This window comes from Lithobates pipiens, unplaced genomic scaffold (assembly GCF_037356315.1).
Source record: "Lithobates pipiens isolate NorthernLeopardFrog02 unplaced genomic scaffold, aLitPip1_a1.2 Scaffold_23, whole genome shotgun sequence".
In the NCBI taxonomy this organism is placed as follows: domain Eukaryota; kingdom Metazoa; phylum Chordata; class Amphibia; order Anura; family Ranidae; genus Lithobates; species Lithobates pipiens.
This window is the reverse complement of record NW_027507785.1, coordinates 96089259-96111843: the sequence shown is the minus strand read 5'-3', so window position 1 is coordinate 96111843 and position 22585 is coordinate 96089259. Positions and strand designations below refer to the sequence as shown.

The window sequence follows — 22585 nt, the reverse complement described above, 5'->3', positions numbered from 1 at the left end:
ATCAGCGATTTTTAACAAGACTGTGACATTGTGGTGGACAAATCTGACAATAAGTGATACTTTTTGGGGACCAGTGACACTAATACAGTGATCAGTGCTAAAAAAAGTGCACTGTCAATGTACTAATGACACTGGCAGGAAAGGGGTTAACATCAGGGGCGATCAAAGGGTTAAATGTGTTCCCTGGGAGTGCTTGCTAACTGTGTGTGGGGTGCTTTAAATGGGGGAAGACAGAGATCCGTGTGTCTGCTTAGTAGAAACACAAGTTCTGCATCTTCCCCTCTGACAGAATGGCAATCTGCCTTGTTTACACAGGCAGACCGCTGTTCTGCCTCTCTCAGGAATGATCGCCATGTGCCAGTGAATATGGGGCCAGCCATACTCGCTGCTTGACTCCCGCTGTGTCCAATCATAGTGGAAGCGGGTTGCCGGCGGCGGGCATGTGTGTCACAGACCCGGAAATCTAAATGAAAAAAGTTTCTATTGGAAATTCCGATCGTCTGTAGCAATTCCGATGCTCAAAATTCCTACCCATGCTCGGAAACAATTTGGCGCATGCTCGGAAGCATTGAACTTTTTCTCGGCTCGTCGTAGTGGTGTATGTTACCGCGTTCTTAACAGTCAGAATTTGGTGTGATCGTGTGTAGACAAGACAGCTTGAGCGGAATTCCGTCCGGAAAACCATCAGAGCTTTTTCCGACCATAATTCCACTCCTGTGTATGCGGCATCGGGGTTCATTTCCATAGTTCTGGTTTGCCTGTGTTTTAAACAGGTACCAATTAAAACCACAAAAGCCTATTTAATTGATATCACAGGTCAGTTTTAATTAATTCAACTGAGTAATTTTTGTATGGAATGTTTTGCTTAATTCTGTGCATTAGGAATGACATTTTTGGGATAGAACATGTGTTAATTTTAAGGTGACAGGTGCTGTACGACCTTTTATATCTTTTGTAATTACATTTATGCATTGGTTTTTGGCACCCATCTCAAATTTAGCTTCACCATATCTTTAGATATTTCTTTTGAGTTTTAGGTCCTGAGTAATAATTATTTATTTTTAGTCAATAGCACCTTGCACTTACACCCATTTCCTGGTAGTATCTTATGTGATGATTACACCTAGTGTACAATTTAGTCATTGTTGGAACAGCTGTGCAGTCATTTATGCAGCATTCTTTTATTCCAGGTGTCACGAAACCAGTTGCTTCTATAGCAGCAAGACCACATACAAATAGAAATAATGAGAACACAGATATTATAGCAGATTCCAAAGGTATACATTTATAAAAAAAATAATTATGTAGCATTATTTTGTGAATTCATTATATGCTTATTACATATCACAATTATTATTGTTCATGTCCCTGCTTTTTGCACACTATGGGGTTGATTACAGAAACTTGAGAATGCAAAAATCTGGTGAAGCTCTGCATAGACACCAATCAACTTCCAGTTTTTTTTGTCAATGCTTAAAGTGATACTAAAGTCAAATTTTTTGGGGGCTTAAAAATAAACATCTCATACTTACCTGCTCTGTGCAGTGGTTTTGCACAGAGCAGCCCAGATCCTCCTCTTCTAAGGTCCCTCGTGGGCTGTCCTGGCCCCTCCTTTCTGCTGAGTGCCCCCACAGCAAGCAGCTTGCCATGGGGTTCATTTGAGCCGAGCTGCTGCTCTTTGTGTCCATTCAGACACAAAGCAACGGCTAGGCCCTACCCCCTCTCTCCTCATTATCTCACTGACTGATTGACAGCAGCCAATGGCGCCCGGCTGCTGCCTCAGCCAATAATGAGGGAGAGTCCCAGACATCCGAGACTCTTGTGCAACATCGCTGGAATGAGATGGACTTAGGTAAGTATTAGGGGGGCTACTGCACATGAATTTTGAACCACTTTAATTGAACAAGCTGAAGTTAGAAAAGATAATTGGCTACCATGCACAGCTGTGCCAGATTTTGCATTCTCCATTTTTAGTAAATTAAACCCCCTATGCCTCCTTTATTTAATGATTTAAAAAGATTTGTGATAGGCTAATCTATCGCAACCAATAATGTTTAAAGACTGGTTGCTATGGAATACTGGTTGTGGGTCTTTCTACCTGTTTTTTGCGGTGACTAGTAATGTTCTCTCTGTAAACCTAGATGTGTTGTTTTAACAGAAAACGACAAGTGGAAACAGACATATAAAGATAATGGAGATGAAGATGATCAGCCCCCTCCCTATGATACAGGTGATATTTATTGGTCTTCTGTTTGCAACCGTTGCATCACTTTTTTACTTAACGTTCTGAAATCTTATGTAGCACTAACCCCCGAAGGAGCTGCTGGTTATTTTTGGGCTTACCGTTACCTTCCGTTCTCCTTGTGCCACGTCTAGGGGATGTCCCGTGGTAGATGACCCAGTAACTTGAGACTGACAATAGATCCACTTGAATGGATTTTATTTGCAAAAACTCATTGAACAGTCTTTCAACTTGGGATGAGAGGGTTGGAAATGGTTGTTCAGGTACTCTCCAAAAAACTTCCAAAAAACGTTAAAGAACTTGCTTACTTTGACTGCATCCAGAGAATAGCCATTCGCAGCGGGATGAACACTCAGGTTGGACAGTCCCTCTCTCACAAGGCCTAGCAGCCAACAAGGTGCTTACTCAGGAACAAAGTCTTTGTCATAGACGTTGTTGCAGAACACTTGTAGGATACCTGGATTTCTCAGCCTGCTTGGCGATATCCATAAGACCGGATTCTTTTGGTAACTTCAGCCCTTGTTAAGAAAACCAACCCGTACATGGTGTTCTTCTAAAGAGTCCTCCCCTGGAATGCTCGAAGTACAATGGGTCTCTCCCGAACCAGAGACGGCACCCAACCACCTCAGAATCCTCCTTTAGTTTCCTTGCCTTGGGCTAGCCAGCCCCGAGGCATTAAAGTTGGGTGGATTCGCACCCCAGGCCATAGCCTTCCTGGGGGCTGGTCAGGAGGACCAGGACCAAGTAGTCAGCACATCACACTGGACTGGAACCCCGAACCACGTGACGTCCATATCTGAAATACCCTCTCCCAGAGGGCACAGCGAGAGGGCCACTCCCACTGACCTGGCTCCAAAAGAGAGTAACTTAAGCGCCTGACCAGACCATAGTTCCACGCCCGACACAAGAGGCAGTGCCCCCTGTGGCCAGGCTGAACATCTCACAGCCCAGTCAGACTGACACAGAAGTCCAATTTAGGCAAATAGACCCAAACCAAACTGTAGTTTGGGTAAAGTTTAACTTTGAAAAAACCCATAGTGCGTGCTCTTTAGGAGCCCGCTGCTACACTTATATAATTTTAACTTTTGATTTGACTTTCTTAATATCCTTCAAGAAGTGATTTGGTGTGCCTGAAACAAAATTTAGCTTAACTGAGGGAGTTTTTGAATACTCATAAATATCTGTTGTTATCTGATTAGTTCCTCTGTTCCCTGTGAACAAGTAACGGAGCCCTGTGGTCCCTTCCATTTCTGGTGCCCATGGTCCAGGAGCATCAACTCCAACTCCAACTTATATTCTCACTGGGGGATGAAGATTGAGATAACCAATTGAGATCCCTTTCATTTGGAGTTTGGCTTTAATTTATGATACCATGATGAAATGATGTTGTTTAGCCAATAAGGGTGCTACTTCTCTTTTGGAAAATTGATGTGATATTCAACAGCCAGGAGCAAACCTTGCTCTAACATTCTCTAGGTTGTTAGTTGATTTTATAGGAAATTCCCATTGGTATTCTTGTTTTGGACATGGGAGATGCATGGTAGGATTTTAAGGGGTACTGCTACACACTGCTGGGTGACTCAGATAACAGACCAAACCCTGAGAGTTTTTCAGGTACTAATTATTAAACTTTAAGTCAGACTTTTTATTTCAGTAACATAAGTCAACTAATTGTACGCAATACCTTATAATTATGTTTCTTTTACCATATATTGTTTTTAGTAATTACAACTGAGGCGCAACGTTTAGAAACAAATAGAGGACAATGGAGAAAAAATAAAAATGGTATGTTGTTTATATGTAAAGCATGCATTTATGTAATATCAGACAATTGTAGAAAAAAGTAAATTTGATTCTAGTAGATGTCTGGTTTTGTGTAAATGTCTTTGAAAAAAATGACTTTCGCTTTCACCTAGTCACAAACATTAGATGGTGCTGTTTTCCTCTGAAATGGGCTTTAGCACTTTTTCAACGCTTCTGGTTAGTTCTGGATATTTTTAGTAAAAGAACTTTAGAGAGTTCTGAATATTTAGACATAAAACTGCCGCTCACCATAGCTGATCCTAGTGTCGATGTATACATGTGAAAGCCTCAGTCAGTGTTATTCCTCGGGCCATGTCCCCGAACCTTAAAGAGATCATTTACCAGTCCTAATATTGTTATTTAAAAGATTGTGTCAGTTTCAATTAAAATTACTATTGGGCATTCCAGTTCTTAAATGCATTGTAAGTGCTGGAAAAATTAGAACCCAACACTTCTGTGTGTCCAATTTTTCTGTTTCCAGGCTTTCCTGTTTCCGCCATGATTTCCACCATAAACACTATATCATCAGGGTCTGACTGTGACTTTCGAACAGTTTTGCAAAATGAGACTGATGGTGCTGAGGCTGAGTTTGCTTGTGCAGGGGCATTGTCAATAGTAAACTATTTGCACAGGGTATTTTGGTTAACAATATAGCTTATTGATGATACTGCTCCTACACAAGGGACCTCCTGACCACAACCTCATTGCAGTCTGTTTAGACTAAAAGACGCTTTATAGTAAGTTACAAATAATTAAAAAATGGCAGTGTTATATCGCATACACACGATCAGAAATTCGGCCATTAAAAGACCAATGAGAGCTTTTCATCGGAAAATGCAACTATGTGTAGGCTCCTTTTGCTGGCGGAATTTCGGCCAGCAAAATATTGAGAGCATGTTCTCAATTTTTCAGACGGAAAAAGTTTCGATCGGAAATTCCGATCGTCTGTAGCAGTTCCGATGCACAAAATTCCTGCACATGCTCGGAAACAATTCAACACATGCTCGGAAGCATTGAACTTCATTTTCTCTACTCGTCGTAGTGTTGTATGTCACCGTGTTATTGACTGTCGGAATATGGTGTAACCGTGTATGTAGGCAACACAAGCTTGAGCGGAAATTCCTTTGGAATTTCGTCCGGAAAACCATCAGAGCTTTTTTCGACCATAATTTCTGATCGTGTGTATGCTTCATTAGGGTTTTCTAAAAAAAAAAAATCCACTATTGCAAAATGGACTTTTATCAGGAACCAAATGTGGAGACATGGCAGCTGATAGCATCTCTTCTACAATTATGCCAAAGATGTGATGTTACTGTAGTTCACATACAGTACAAAATAATAAGATTTTATTATTACTTAACACCTATTTTAATCCTGTAATTGAGCCATGAACATAATAAACCTCCTCCAACACTTCAATTTGACACATCTGTCAAAGCGCTTTTAACTCCTGCTAACAGACAAAAAATGGTTACAAGTGACGGCAAAGCGCTGCTCCTACATCGCCTCAAAGATGCTGATTGCAGGACCTTTTTGAGCGTCCTGCCAGCGCACCGCTCCAGTGTGAAAGCCCTCGGACTTTCATACTGGAGTGAGTGGATAGACGCTTTACAGGTGCTATTTTTGGCGCTATAGTGTTGTACAAAAAAAAGTAACACCACCAATACCCTAACATTAATACTAGAGATCCATTGATATTCTACCCATGTATTGTACAAGCCCAACAAATCCCCAAGTTTTTATCAATCAACCTCAATGCTCCTGGATACTTTCATAGGTGTTTGATTAATTTCAGTCTTACTTTATTTGTATAGTCATTGTTTTTACTCCTCCTCCTAGATATATTCTTTCATTTCATAACTCTGTGTTTCGCCCTGGGAACAGTTTTGGTGGTTGAACATAACCTTTCAGGTAAGATTATCTTAAAAAGGAATACTGTTCTATAATATCAATAGGCCACCAGATTTTAAAAAAGATCATTGGACAATAAGGTCACATTAAGGCCACTTTCACACTGAAGACTGCCCTGCACTCGTGGTAAAGCGCAGCATTCGGCAGTACTGCCAATTCATTTCAATGGGCAGGGCATTTTGGGAGCTATTTTTAGACCTAAAACGCTTGAAAAGCGCCTCAGTGTCAAAGTGGCCTAAATAATTAATGTCATTGTCATGGGCGTCCGCAGAACTTTTTTCAGGGGGGGGGGGGGGGGATATCATTTTAAAGTCACCCATGCTCCACCTCTTTTTGACAATGTCATTATCATGGTCAGAGACTGTGGACATAGTACAGATACACACAGATACATTACACCCCCATACACACAGATTATACCCAGATACATTACACCTCCATACGCACAGATACAATACACACATACATTACACCCCCATACACACAGATTATACCCATATACATTACACCTCCATACACACAGATACATTACACCCCCATACACACAGATTACCCCCAGATACATTACAACCCCATACACACAAATACATTAAACCCTCATACACATAGATTACACCCAGATACATTACATCCCTTTTACAATAAACACACAATCATTAGTATGGAGAACTTCCCTCCAATCAATTTCTATATTACAAGATTCAGATGACATTAGAGAGAATTAAATGGATTACTAACCCCAGAAAAGGCAGATGGAAGGCTCCAACAACAGCTGTACTTGCCAAGCAGCTCAGATGAGACTGGGGCCCCATGCGGTGGGTGTTCTTGGGGCCCCTATCTAGAAGGGAGCGTTGGGCCTCTAACACATGTCCAGGCAGAGCACACACACCCGGCAGTCTGAGCCAAGGAGGAGAGGAGAGGAGAGGAGAGGAGAGGAGAGGAGAGAAATCATTAGTGATCTGATCAGGCTGAGCATTAGCAGAAGCTATCCAGGCAGCAGGTAAAAGGTAACAGGCAAGTTGCGAGAGCTTTGTATTTCCTGCCTCTGGCCGCGCTGCCTCAGCTTAGGGGCCGCAAACACCATCACTCCCTGACACTCCATGTTGTGTATGTGACTTCCGGCCCTGGGACATGCAGTGCGGCGCCCCCGACTGATTGTGTGCACTTGCCTATAGGTAGCTCCAGCCCTGCCAGGGGGGGGGTTCTTGACCCCCCTTGCCCCTACCTGTGGACGCCCATGGTCATTGTAACCACAGCAAACAGCCAGATCTCAGTTTTTTTAATTATACGGTTGCTATAAATCACTGTATTTTTTTCTGTGACTAATTTATAATAAATTTTCCCATATACAGTGCCTTGCAAAAGTATTCAACCCCTTGGCATTTTTCGTGCTTTGTTGCCTCACAACCTGGAATTAACATGGATTGTTTGAGGATTTGCATCATTTAATTTACAGAACATGCCCACAACTTTGAAGATTTTTTTTTATTGTGAATTAAACAACAAATAGGACAAAATAACAGAAAAAGTCAATGTGCATAACTATTCACCCCCCTAAAGTCAATGCTTTGCAGAGCCACCTTTTGCGGTTATCACAACTCCAAGTCGCTTTGCATAAGTCTCTATGAGCTTGCCACATCTTACCACTGGGTTTTTTGCCCATTCCTCCTTGCAAAACTGTTCCAGCTCCTTCAAGTTGGATGGTTTGCGCTTGTGAACAGCAATCTTTAAGTCTGGCCACAGATTTTCTATTGGCTTGAGGTCTGAGCTTTGACTAGGCCATTCCAACACATTTAAATGTTTCCCCTTAAACCACTCAAGTGTTGCTTTAGCAGTGTGTTTGGGGTCATTGTCCTGCTGGAAGGTGAACCTCCATCCTAGCCTTAAATCACACACAGAGTGCTACAGGTTTTGCTCAAGAATATCCCTGTATTTAACACCACCCATCTTTCCCTCAACTCTGACCAGTTTCCCAGTCCGGACAGCTGAAAAACATCCCCATAGCATGATGCTGCCATCACCATGTTTCACTGTGGGGATGGTGTTCTTTGGGTGATGTCATGTGTTTGGTTTGCGCCAGACATAGCGTTTTCTTTGATGGCCAAAAAGTTAAATTTTAGTCTCATCAGACCAAAGCACCTTCCTCCATACATTTTGGGAGTCTCCCACATGCCTTTTTCGCAAACTCAAAACGTGCCATTTTGTTTTTTGCTGAAAGTAATGGCTTTCTTCTGGCCACTCTGCCACTCTATGGAGCGTACGGCTTATTGTCGTCCTATGTACAGATACTCAATTCTCTGCTGTGGAATTCTGCAGCTCCTCCAGGGTTACCTTAGGTCTCTGTGCTGCCTCTCTGATAAATGTCCTTGCCCGGTCCATGAGTTTTGGTGTGCGGCCGTCTCTTGGCAGGTTTGCTGTTGTGCCATGTTCTTTCCATTTTATTATGATAGATTTGATGGTGCTCCTAGGGATCATCAAAGATTTGGATACTTTTTTATAACATAACCCTGACTTCTAACAACATTGTCCCTAAGGCCGCGTACACACGGGTGGACTGTCTGCCCAACTTAGTCCGCTGAACAGTGTTTCAGCGGACAATCCGCTCGTGTGTGGGCTTCAGCGGACTTTTTCAGCGGACAGTCTGACAAACAAAGTCTTACGGAATTTCCGTAAGACAGTCCATTCAAACTTGGTTTTGTCCGTCCAAACTTGGTTTCAGCGGACAGTCCGCTCGTGTGTAGGCAAGTTGGACGGACTAAGTATGGCGCATGCTCAGAAAGGGTTTACACGGCCGAAGGTTGCATTGCAGTGTATAGGACGTCGTTTTTCTAGTCCCGTCGTACCTGCTGTGCACGTCATCACGCACGCTTTCAGCGGACTGTCTGCTCATCGTGTGTGATCAAGTCCGTTCATGCTAATTTTGAACGGACTGTCTGTCGGATTGTCTGCCGAACTTAGTTGGGCAGACAATCCGCCCGTGTGTACGCGGCCTTACTTGTTTGGAGAGGTCCTTGGTCTTCATGGCAGTGTTTGGTTAGTGGTGCCTCTTGCTTAGGTGTTGCAGCCTCTAGGGTCTTTCAAAGAGGTGTGTATATGTAATGACAGATCATGTGACACTTAGATTGCACACAGGTGGACATCATTTCACAAATTATGTGACTTCTGAAGGTAATTGGTTGCACCAGAGCTTTTTATGGGCTTCATAACAAAGGGGGTGAATACATACGCACATGCCAATTATCATTTTTTTATTTCTGAAAAATAGTTTTATGTATATATTTTTCTAATTTTACTTCACCAACTTAGACTATCGTGTTCTGATCCATCAAATATAATTCAGATTAAAAAAAACATTGAACTAAAGGCTGTAATGTAACACAATAGGTAAAAAACCAAGGGGGGGGGGGGGGGATACTTTTGCAAGAGGCATCTGACAGTAGCTGCCATTTTTTGACTCCCTACTCTTTTTTTGAGCAGTAATATAATTAGCAGTGAAGCTAAACAGACTCAGCTTCTCTGCTCTGGATTTGCCAGCGGCAATAGTAGATTAAAGACCCTCTGTATTATCTGCACTTTGTAGAAGTGAGCCTTAAAGAAGAGGCAAGACGCAGGATTTAGGGGAATGCCACCAGATCTTCACCAGAACATCCCACAAGGATTGATGGGCTTTACTAGAAGGTGTTCCAGGTTGCGTTTAGTGTATTTTTTACTGAAATGTTGTGCTTGATAAACAGTTGTGCAAATATCATGTGACATATAAAATTGGATCTACCACCATTTTATTTTCTTCTGCTTTTAGAAAACATATGAAGTTGGAGTTTTAACTAATCTTCAGGCCTAAAATGTTTTTTTTTAAACCAATAAGCAAAAGTATGTAGGCATAGGACACACCCCCTGCCACATCCCTTTAAAGGAGAATTATGACTACTATGACTATTATATTGGCATTTGAAATTTACACATTGGATGAAAAGGTTTAGCACTGGGAACTTTTAGAAAGAAAAAAAGTGCATTTTAAATACAACTATATAGATCAGACCAAAATGAGGGACAAATGAGGAGGAAAGAGGGACAGAGGGACTTTGTTCTAAATCAGGGACAATTCCTCGTAATCAGGACAGTTGGGAGCTATGCTTCTCAGCACATTGTAGTTGAAGTATAACTAAAGGCAAAACTTTTTTTTCAGTTTTGGATAGAGTAGAGAGGGATTAGTACCCCTGTCAGTTTTTATTGCTGTCTGTGTCCCCATTACGGAGATTCACCGTCTCTATTTGTCCTATCTACCATTATCATTTAAAAGTGAAAGTAAGAGAAAGTCCCAACTTTTGACTTGTCCCCAGAAAAGTAATAGTGGGGAAATCTTCCAATGGGGACACTAATTCTAATGACCTGGGGTCCCTAAGGAATTCCCTTAATTTGCAGGAATTTCCTCTCACTTCCTGACTGGCTATTGGACAGGAAGTGAAGGGAAATCTTCCCCAATGGGACACAGATGGCAAAAAAAAGAAGTCTGACAAGGTTTAGAACCTTCCCTTGCTCTATCCAAAAATTTTTGGCAGGTTCTGTGTATTCTGTGACACAGCAGTGCCTACTCGCATGGAGTAGTGAATATATCTTCACAAAGTAAAGTTACAGACTTTAAGATCATTCGGGTTAATAGGAATAGGCTAGAAAAGTATAAAAATAGAAATAATAATTTTCCATTTTGACCATAGACTCGCTTTAAGGCGAAAATTTTAACATTTTCATATTTTCCTTTCTCTTTAGATTGGACAGTTTCTGCTGGAATTGGGCTAATTTCATTTGCATTTCTGGAAGCCATCATGTTTTATTTTGGTTTTGGTAAGAGGCAATAAGTCTACCTTTTAACTTTCTGAGACAGGAAAGAGGGAAGCAAAGTATGCAAGTGAGGCACGCACCCCTGCTACACCCCCAGTTATGTGTGTCATTAAGAATCAATGTGCATGTTCGTGTCTCCCCCCTTCTATCCCCCTCCGGTGTTCCCCCTCCTTCCCCTTTCCTTCTCTCAATCCATTCCCTCCTCCCCTTACTGGCCCGGCCTTCCCTCCCTCCTTAGTCCTTGGCTTTCCCTCCCTCCTTCCCACGTGGAGGACAGTCTCACATACACCTGACTGCTTCTTCTCTGGTCCCTCCCCGACCCTGGTAGCAAGCGGATCTGGGTGCAGGAGATGGCTCGTGGGGACAGGTGGTTGGGGGAGGGGACGTGTATCTGCTTTCTCCATGCCTACGATACGTGAGAGGGTACTGGCGTCCACCCTGTAGGGATGTATAACATCGGTCCCCTCCCTGGCTGATAGACTGGGGACTTCCCAGATGGGAATCTAGTCCTGTTATATATAAGGCTGCCTAACTGGTTGTATATTGATAGTTACATGGTTTTCTGTGTTTTTATTTATCTGTTTTTTTTTCTCCGTTATAAGAGAGTTAAAATTTCTCTGCTGTGTTGTTTGGTTATATACTCTTACTCAGAATCAAACGCAATATTTGTGTCGTCATAGGAGCTGTCCATGGGGTCTTGTGGGTCAGGCGGCGTCTAAACCCCGATGGCCATAGAAGTGGTGCCGAGGCGGACAGTGCCCTGCCTGCTTGTCCGGCCGCTAGGACTCTTAATATGTGGTTGCTTTTGTACACTTGCATTTTGGGTCGGGATAGGGAGCTCCTGATCCCTGTTGTGCCCAACCACCTTCCCCACTTAGGATTGCACCTGTAAGGTGGCCTTCTTATTTTTTTGAGAGGTCATCTGGGCGCACCGAGGTCTCGTATACGCCCGTGGCGTATTAGTTTTCTCCTCCCCTACTACTGCTCTTCTCAACTGATCTTTCCCTTCCTTGTTCTTTTCCTTCTTTTACATTCCTAATCTACTCCCTTCCTTACCAAGCTTTCCGGTGTCTCCTCCCTCCCAATAACCCCTTCTCTTTTTGGTGGGGGTTTTTTTTTTGTGTTGGTGTTGTTTTGGGTTTAGCCAGTTGCAGCCATGCCTAAGGATAAAACTGAACCAGTCCGCCTGGTCTCCATTAATGTGAAGGGACTCAATACCCCAGAAAAGCACTCTATGATGCTTTCCAACCTTAAACACATGAGGGCTCACGTGTGCTACCTCCAGGAAACGCATTTCCGTGCGGACAAACCACCAAGACTCCATGATCGCTTCTTTCCACCCGCATACCACGGTTGCTCTTCTGATTCCAAGTCAAAAGGGGTGAGCAACCTTATTCGAAATACCACCCCTTGGGTGCTGAAAGATAGCTTGCATGATGCAGAGGGCAGAGCACTGTTTGTCAAGGGAACACTGGGAGCTACCCTGGTGACCCTGGTGAATTTATATCTCCCTAACTCTAACCAGATTACTTTTTTGGAACAAAACATGTCCAGCCTGGGAGACTTCGCCGAGGGAGAGGTGTTCTCCATCTCAACCACAGGGACTACACATTCTACTCACACCCCCATGATTCCTATACTAGAATTGACATGTTCATGATGCCACAAACACTCCCCTATAGGGTCATCTCAGCCTTGATAGGCTCTATCACGTTCTCCGATCATGCACCAGTCTTCGTAGACATGGATCTGTTACAGCCTGTAATGAAACAATCGTCATGGAGACTCAATGACACGCTTATACAGACCCCAGAGGTAGTGGCCTGAAGTGTCGAAAGAATTGAGACAATACTTCTCTACCAATGTAACTACAGAAGTAAACCCAACAATAATCTGGGAAGCCCATAAAAGCTATATTAGAGTCGTCATGGTCCAAATAGGGTCTCGTATAAAGAAAGAAAGAGCAAAAAAAATTGTGGAACTCCTGGTTAAAACTAGAAGCCTGGAAACCACCCACAAACAGTCAATGGCGTCCCAGGTCTTGTCAGAACTAACCGCCCTAAGACATCAGCTCCGATCATTATTTAAAGCCAAAGCGATGATATCCAAATGTCGTCGTACATTCTATGAACATAGTAATAAATGCGGCAAAATGGGCATGGGTGCTTAGAACCCAAAAAGCCTGTTCGTTCATCCCTGAAATGATAAACGACACAAACAACAAGGTCCATACTACGGAGGGGATTGCTGCTCTCTTTCAGGATTACTATAAGGCCCTATACAATCTTCCATCCCCACCTTTAGAAAAAGACAGGTCCATCAATCAGAAGGACATCCAGGATTATTTACGCAAATCGGGCCTTCCGCAGATCTCAGAAGACGAGCTGAGTGAGCTCAAGGGGTCAATCTCGACAGACGAGGTGACTCTAGAAATGTCACAAATGCAATTGGGTAAAGCACCTGGCCCAGACGGGTTTTCCCTCCTGTACTATAGGACATTTGGTGACTTACTGATTCCACATTTTAGTTCTGCATATAATGCAGCAGGAAAAGGGACAGACATTCACAGATACGTTGAGAGCCCACATTACCGTTTTACCTAGAGAAGGAAAAGATCCGTTACACTGTCAAAACTACAGACCTATCTCCCTTCTAAATGTGGATTTAAACATTTTCACAAAAATTCTTTCCATGCATCTGATAAACTTGCTCCCATCACTGATCCATTCCGACCAAGTGGGATTTGTCCCAACAAGAGAGGCGCGTGACAACACGATGAAGGCGATCAATCTAATCCAGGCAGCAAAAACACAAAAGATCCCAATGTTATTACTATCGACGTACGCCAAGAAAGTGTTTGATCGAGTGAGCTGGCCTTTCCTATTTGAAACATTAAAATACATAGGATTAAAAGAGCGAATGATGAACTGGATCTCCGCCATCTATTTGTGCGCTTCGGCTCAGGTGAAGGTCAAGGGATACCTCTCCCCAGCATTAAAAATTTCGAATGGAACAAGACAAGGGTGTCCTTTGTCACCTTTAATCTTTGTCCTCACCCTAGAACCTTTCTTGCGCACTGTCAGAAACAACCCAGATATAGAAGGCCTCAATCTAGACACCTCCCTTTCCCCAAAGGTAGCGGCTTTTGCGGACGACCTCCTCTTCTTTCTGACAAAGCCCCTGCTGTCCATCCCAAATGTTCTTAAAGAACTAAAGACATATGAAAAGTTATCACAATACCTCATTAATTACCAGAAATCAGAAGCACTCAATGTTAATCTGCCTGCCTCCTTAATTTCACTACTTCGACTGGATTTCCCTTTTAAATGAGCTACCTCCCATATTAAATATTTGGGACTCCAGTTACCGGCTAAGACAGAAGATATTTTCCATTTCAACTTCCCACCTCTCTTGAATGCGATTAAGAAGGACCTGAAGGAATGGCAAAACGGCCTCTTTACTTGGTTCGGATGCTGTGGCATAGTGAAAATGAATATTTTAACTAGACTCCTTTATCACTTTCAAGCACTCCCGATACAAATACCTAAAACCTTTTTGAGAGTGGTAAATAGAGTGATAGCCCATTTCATTTGGGCTGGTAAACCTCCACGACTGGCACAAACAATACTTCAACTTCCAAAAATCAATGGAGGAATTGCCCTCCCAGATGCCCTTTCTTACTACGCAGCCTGTCATCTCACTCGCATACTTGATTGCAGCAGACACGAAACCTTGAAACAGTGGGTACAAATTGAGAACTCTTTGGCGGGAATACAGCTGGCTCAGCTTCTGTGGTGCCGGCTACCTTTGCCAAAGAAGGTAGCATCACACCCTACAGTGGGAACGACAATCCGGACAGCCTGGAAAGTCTTCTGTGACCTGGCTCTCGTACCACTACCATCTTCACTCACTCCTGTAGTGGGCAACCCGGCTTTTTACTCCGGGACTTCTGGATCCTAGATTTATGGATTTGTTATTAACTGAGAGATCATAGGTCAGACATTTTCTCACTAAAGGACAGTGGATGAATAGACAACAAATAATAGAAGACCCAGCATTACAGGGACTTTCCTTCTGGCAGAAGATCCAGCTGTCCCACTACATCAAATCCTTACCCCCACCGGACGCATTCAGGAGACCATTGACACCCTTTGAGTCACTTTGCCTAGATCGGTCCCCATTGAGACATGCAATTTCTCTAACGTACCAGCTGCTGGATGTGAATCCTTACATCCCTGGATGGGAACGAGATTTGGGATTGAAATTCACAGATAAACAGGTCGAGCAGATCATCCTTTTCTCCCACTTCCAAAAGTGCAAGACACCAAGAAGCGGGATATAAAGTATTGTCCCGCTGGTACTACACACCAGCAAAACTTCACAAGATGTTCCCACAGACTACTGACCTGTGTTGGAGATGCGGGGAGGAAGTTGGCTCTCTCCTCCATGTATTCTGGTCATGCAGGTTGATACAGCCCTTTTGGACAGAGGTGCATCGTATTGTACAGAAGTTCACAGATCGTGTGGTCCCAGACTCCCCTGAGTTCTTCCTCCTGCACCACCACAAAATCCCAACCAAAAGTTACAGGAAATCCATCCTGCCATTTTTGCTCACAGCGGCTAAAAGCTGTATCCCTTTGTATTGGAAACAGACCCAGCCTCCCACAGTGGCTGTATGGCTGAAAAGAGTACCAGACATACATGCGATGTACGATGGAGGACTTGGTGGCCCCGGAAAAAGGACTGCATGAGAAATTCTCCGAAAAATTGTATTTCTGCCATGAGTTTATTTACTCTGTGGAATTCGGACAACTGGTTAACAGACCCCCTTGATGAGGGGGAATTGTCTTGTTCTCCACTTGGAACGGCTGTGACTAGTCAGGGGTACTAACCCCTCTCACCCTGCCCCCCCTTCCCTCCCTGTATATATATATATATATATATATATATATATATATATATATATATATATATTTATATATTAATTTTTTTTCTCCTTTTCCTCTATACTAACCCCTGTCCTTTCATCCTCCCCCTCCTCTCTTTCTCTTACACAACACTTTCTCCTTGCTTCCCATCCTATCCGATGCTGGTTCATTGGATACTGACTTTACGGAGTCGTGGAATCTGACACCATTCTTTTCTCTACCTTCTTCTATAAAAATGCCTAATGCCAAGAAATTTTAAAAATGCCATGCAGAGTGCTGAGGTCTCCTACTCTCTGGATTTACACTTTGCCTCTAACTACCTAAGAAACTTCACGTAAAGTGTTATCATGATTGCATAGAGTGCAGATATAGAGAGGCATAACATGTATTGCCATCGTATTTTTCCCTTGGTATTTTTGCATAACATTTATGTTTTGTAATCTTTAAATCGGTTGTATACCCTTTTTTTTTTACTTTTACCTACAGGTAAGCCTATAATCAGGCTTACCTGTAGGTAAAATGAATATCTCCTAAACCTGTACGCTTTAGGAGATATTTACTTTGCATGCAGTCGCTGACTTAAGTTGCGCATGCGCTGTGAAGGCCCAGCTGAAGGTCCAGCAAACGCTGGTAGACCTCGCCGGGAAGAAGACTCCCGCACGCATGTGCGGGAGTGAAGTAAAAGCGGCTTTGGCCACTCACAGCGCAGGAACCGCAATACCCAGAAGAAATGCAGAGGGAACATGTCAGCTCCCTTGGCGTGGACCGGGATCAGATGTTGAGGCCTCGTTCTAAGGTATTTCATAATGAGCTAGTATGTGCTGCATACTAGCTCAGTATGCCTTTGCCTTGCATCTGTGTAGGTATACAACTGCTTTAACTGAGCCTAGATTTGGGAAAAAAAATTAAACTCACCTCTAAATGCCTGTTGCTAGGGGGTCCCTCGTAGTCGTCATCCTTTAGTGCCTGGGCTCCTGATGCCATTTCCCCTCAGCGCAGGAAGGGCTCAGCTCCGCCACTCCCTCCTGTCAGTCATCTGGGACACGTGACAGGTCCCAGATGACTGCGCGGTGTATGCGCAGTGGGTGTATGGCTGTGAATCAACAGCTGGGTGCCTACAGTTGCAATGCCGGCACCGCCAAGAGGAGGGGGGGCGAGCGGGGCTTCATTCCCCTGCATCGCTGGACCCTGGGACAGGTAAGTGTCTGATTATTAAAAGTCAGCAGCTGCAGTATTTGTAGCTGCTGACTTTTATTTTTTTAAGGGAAACTCCTCTTTAAAGTGATTGTAAACTCTTGTGTAAAAAAAAAAGAATAAATAACAAACATGTTTTACTTAATTCCTCTGTGCAGTGGTTTTGCACAAAGAAGCCCGGATCCTCCTTTTCTCACATCCCTCTTTGCTGCTCCTGTCCCCTCCCTCCTATCGAGTGCCCCCACAATCAGCAGCTTGCTATGGGGGCACTGGAGTCGAGTCCATTCAGACACGGAGCCCCAACCCAGCCCCGCCCCCTCTCTCCCCTGATTGGCTGACTGACTTTGACAGCTGCAGGAGCCAATGGCGCCACTGCTGTGTCTCAGCCAATCAGACAGCTTAGACATTTGTGGACATTGCTGGAGAGTCAGGATATGATGAATGTGCATTTGCGGCTGGTAGAACTAAAAAATTTTGTGCGCGTGCAGTTTGAATTTGTATGTTTCACCACTGTGCAGATGCTGACTGACTTGTATTAGTAGTGTTGCTGTGCACCTGGGCCTGAACAAACCATTTAAAGTCAAATGAAAGCTGGAATTCTGACTTAAGAATTTAGCTGGGAGTAAGAGGACTGTCATTGTTGCACCTGAAGTGTTCTATAACCTCCATGTCTACAGAGTGCTTATTTATATGTTTATTGTTTTCACAGTTAATAGAGTCCGTAGTGTTGCACGAGCCATTCTACAATTCACTCTACGATGGGCCAAAAAATTTCCACTCGGTAAGCATCTCAAAAAAATGATTGCCTATCCACAGTCCAGAAAACTTTTTGAATGCTGTTCACAACAACTGCATTTCATAATTGAAAAATCTTTTAGCTATGAAGGGTTTCAGATAATTGATTATGAATGACATGAAATGTGTTAAAAACAACAGATTAGTGTGATAGCCAGGCAACTAACATTTTCAGAAGGTGGTCACAGTAATGACAGCTTTTAAATATTTCTCTATTGATAAGTTTTCTTAGTAAAGATACAAAAACTGAAATCATTTTCCACAACTAGTTGGATATGTCTTCAAGAAAGGTAATGCTGCGTACACACAATCCGACATTCAGACAAAAAAATCCATGCTTTTTTTCCGGCGGATGTTGGCTCAAACTTGTCTTGCATACACATGGTCACACAAAGTTGGTCGGAAATTCTGAATGTCAAGAACGCGGTGACGTACAACACGTACGACGAGCTGAGAAAAATTAAGTTCAATAGCCAGTGCTGCTCTTCTGCTTGATTCCAAGCATATGTGGCACTTCCGAGCATGTGTGGCGTCGGAATTGTGTACACACGATTGGAATTTACGCAAACGGATTTTGTTGTCAGAAAATTTGAGAAATTCCAATGGAAAATGACCGATGGAGCCTACACATGGTCGCAATTTCTGACAACAAGCTCCTATCAAACATTTTCCGTCGGAAAATCCTATTGTGTGTATGGGGCATAAGAGTGATTTCTAAATTTTTCCATTGTGTAATTGTACAACCCTGAAATAAATAGGGAGTAGTTTTGGCTCCCCCTTACTTAATTTATAACTATGTATAATCTATGTATTCCTATAGTTAACCAGTCTATCGAAGCTCTGATAAGGTTAATGGTGATGATATAATAACAATGTTAGCTATAGAAATAATCACAATGCTTAAAAAAGCAAAGGTCTCATTTATTTATAAAGAAAGTAAAAATACTAACATAAAACACTAAAAAATTATAAGAAAATATAGAGCATATAAAGCAAAAAGAGTAGTGGTGATACTATACTGTAAGTCCTTTTTTTGGGTTCTCTATGCTGGCTGGGCTCCAGGACAAAGAGACAGACCATTTCTGACCATTGCTTTTTAAAGCATTCTCAGACACAACCCACACAAACACCCTCTGTCTGCCCGTGTAGTCCTTTGTCCAATGAGAAGTTTTAAGGGGTTCTTCCAAATCACCAGGAAGTATGTTATTTTCTTCACATTAGTTTGTGAACACGTGCCTTGACCCTGGTCAACTTCCAGTACCATCTGTTCCTTTGATGTTGCTGCAAGTCAGGAAATCATTTTAATTTGCACCTCCCCAGGAGGTTTACTCCCCACCCCATACAACACATCAGGAGACCTATGCAAGAACATCCTTCAGGAGATGAAGTCCTATTTTTGACTTCATGTTACAAATACCCTGCTGGGTAACCTTTCTCTGCTGGCATTCCAGGCTACCCCCAGCCATATCCAGGTGTCTTCCATATAACCTGGTCTCAACCATCCAGAAATATATGATATTAAAAACTTGCTGTTTTTCAACAAACCCCAATTCCAAAAAAGTTGGGAAGCTGTGTAAAATGTACATAAATAAATACAAGAAAATAAATAAGGTAATTTTTAAGGTAAAAAAAATTGATGGTAGCAACATGTTTCAAAAGTTGGAAGAGGGCCATGTTTATCACAGTGTAGCACCCCCTCTTTTTTTAACAATACTCTGTAAATGTCTGGGAATGGGTGAGACCAGGCAATTTCGTTTTGGGAAGAGGAATGTTGTCCCATTCTTGCCTGATATAGGATTAAAAATGCTCAACAGATTTGTGGTATTTTTGGTTTCAAGATGCACCAAATATTTTCAGTTAGTGAGAAGTCTGAACTGCAGGCAGGCCAGTTAGGCACCTTTTCTACTATGAATCCATGCTGCTGACAGAGATGTAGTATGCGGTTTAGCATTGTCATGCAGAAATATGCAAAGCCTTCCCTGAAAAAGACGTTGTCTGGATTGGAACATATGCTGCTCTAAAAACTAGATATATCTTTCATTACTGATGATGTCTTTCCAGATCTGCAAGCTGCCCATTCCATACGCACTAATGCACTCCCATACCATCAGGGATGCAGGCTTTTGAACTGAGCACTGATTAACAAGCCAGAAAGTCCCTCTCCTCTTTAATCTGGAGGATGCAGCACCCATGGTTGCCAAAAAGAATATGACATTTTGATTTGTTTGACCACTTTGCAACAGACCATTTTAAATGAGCTTTGGCCCAGAGTAGATGGCAGTGTTTCTAAATCATGTTCAGATATGGCGGCTTCTTTGCATAATATAGTTTTACCTTGCATGTTTGGATGACACGGTGAACTGTGCTCACAGACAGTCATTTTTGGAAGTATTTCTTAGCCCATGCAGTGATGTCCATCACAGAATCATGCCTGTTTTGATGCAGATGAAGGGCGTCCAATATTGAATTTTGGCCTTGTCCCTTGCGCACAGAGATTGCTCCAGAGTCTGAGAATTTTCTGATAATATCATGTACTGTAGATGATGATATATTTAAAATCTTTGCAATTTTATGTTGAAGAATATTATTCTAAAATTGTTTGACAATTTTTAGCTGCAGCTTTTCACATATGTTCGAACCTCTGCCCATCTTTTCTTCTGAGACACTCTGACTCTTTAAGATGCTCTTTTTACATTCATGTTACTAACCTGTTGCCAATTAGCCTAATTAGTTGAAAAATGTTCTTCAAGCTCTTATTTGTCAGTACCACTTACTTTGCCAGCCTTCTGTTTCCTTGTCCCAATCTTTTAGAGAAGTGTTGCTGCTATTAATTTCAAACTATCTTTTTTTTTTCCTTAAAATTGTACTTTTTCTCAGTTTAAACATTGAATATGTTTTCTATTTTCTATTGGTGAATAAAATATGGGTTTATAAGATTTTAAAATCATTCCGTTTTTATGTAGCTTTTACACTATACTATACTATAGTGTACTATAGCATTATGATCAAATCAATTTTTGGTACAAACAGATTACTTTTACTGTTAATATAGTAAGCTATTTGTTTTATGTTTTTATGTTTTTAGCCTTAAAGAATCGGTAATAATCAGATGACAATTAAACCAAGTATCAGAAATGCTCCTTGGAAACAGATGAACCATATCTCAATTTAAACCTCATCAACAAAATGTGAAAGCCTGCTCACTGAAGGATAATGAAACATAATTTGTCCTATTTACCATAGTGTCTATACTGTATACCTGGAATGGAGGAAGTTGTGGTGGGTTACGTCTATTCTTTACCTGATGGAAAACAACCCGCAATTCTACTTGAAATATTTCTTTTAATATTTGGGATTCTGTATATTTTGTATATTGTCTGTCATACTTAGGGTACCATTAGACATCAGTGAAGTAGTTAAAGTCACAACTGGCTAGCAGTCAGCAGGTTGGCATTGACCAGTCACTATTATTCCCCTTTCCTTACTAAAAGCTTGCCATACAACAGTAGAATTTCATTTGAGAGCATTTTAATTTGAAGAATGTTGATTCGATTTTCAAATGGTTGGTAGGGTCTAATAAAATTTTTGTTTTCGACAGCAGTGACAAGTAAATTCAAAGCAGGAAAGAACATTTTTCAACAACATTTCTAAGGCTGGTTACACACTGATCTGCCGCAGTTTGGCTGCAGATCAGGTATACTGGCGGATTTGAGCAGTTACCCTGCCCTTTCCCATAGACTTCTATTAGATCGGTTAGTTTTGGTGTGCTTTCTGAAAGTGGACCGCAAAACCTGCATGCATTGCTTTTGGTGTGCTTTCATAAAATGCACCAAAACCACCGGATCTAATAGAAGTCTATGGGAAAGTGTGGGTAACTTGCATGATAACCCACGTACCCAGGTATACCTGCTCTGCGGTCAAACTGCAGCAGATCAGTGCAAAACTACCCTTACGGTGAATGATGTTTTTCTTCAGGAAAGTCCATTCACTCCAAATTGAATGTTGAAGGCAAATGTTATGTGAAGTACTTTCAAATCAAATGTATTCATGAGAATTTTAGTATGAATTCTCATACAAACATTTGTTTGCAAACCTACTGGTGTATAGACAGCTTAAAAAGCAACCCATAAACTTGTATTTTTAGGGATACTGCCACAGACACAGATGTAAGAGACCAGTATAATCATACCTGCTGGCCTGACTTATCTCTAGTGTCATTGGGCAGCTTTAACCATACTTATGGCAGTTCAGTGGAAGAGGGTTGGGGCACTTAAGCCTCATTCACATGTGCATAGTATTATATACATTTCTAAACACATAAATGCATGCAATTAGTTTAAATTGTAGAAAGCACACTATGTGTTTACTTGCATTCAGGTGCAATCTTTTTACCTGAATTTAGAAAAATAGAAATTTTTGCAGCCAGAGAAGTAACATGTGAATGATGGCTTACTGTACTTTTCAAGTCATTGCTGCTCTCTGTACTATCAGAGTAAATACAAATCTGCCTAAATACCTACCATGCACTCCACAGCAGCCTTATTTACCTGCTGGAGCCCCTCCTTAAAAACATCCTGTATACATTGTGACCCAACACTGGGTCTGAGCTTACACAGGGCTTAAGACCCACCCATATGCGACAATGATAAGGTCTAATGATTGGCCACTTAGGCATTTGCTGTGGTAAAGCAGGACAGTTAAATGGCGCAACCACATACCCAGAATTACCAGAACCTTTCAGTGGGCAAATAGGGTGGTGGAGTACAAGTGGGAGGTATGGGAGGTATGTGCTGCTCCTCTTTTCTGTGCTGTCTGTATTGTTCTAGTTAATTTGTAACATATACTACATAATACATTGAACTACATGCCCGTT

At 42.1% G+C, this 22585-nt stretch overlaps 1 protein-coding gene across 1 annotated transcript in view; it reads left to right on the top strand.

Annotated features, from left to right (window-relative positions):
* Positions 1 to 22585, top strand: part of TMEM40 (transmembrane protein 40) — a 61988-nt gene extending 39403 nt beyond the window's left edge. The window contains exons 6-12 of the mRNA XM_077452081.1: positions 1191 to 1277; positions 2159 to 2230; positions 3965 to 4027; positions 5885 to 5956; positions 10724 to 10798; positions 17627 to 17698; positions 20798 to 22585. Coding sequence (XP_077308207.1) covers positions 1191 to 1277; positions 2159 to 2230; positions 3965 to 4027; positions 5885 to 5956; positions 10724 to 10798; positions 17627 to 17698; positions 20798 to 20814 — 458 coding nt within the window. The 3' untranslated portion in view covers positions 20815 to 22585. The remainder of the gene's footprint in view (positions 1 to 1190; positions 1278 to 2158; positions 2231 to 3964; positions 4028 to 5884; positions 5957 to 10723; positions 10799 to 17626; positions 17699 to 20797) is intronic.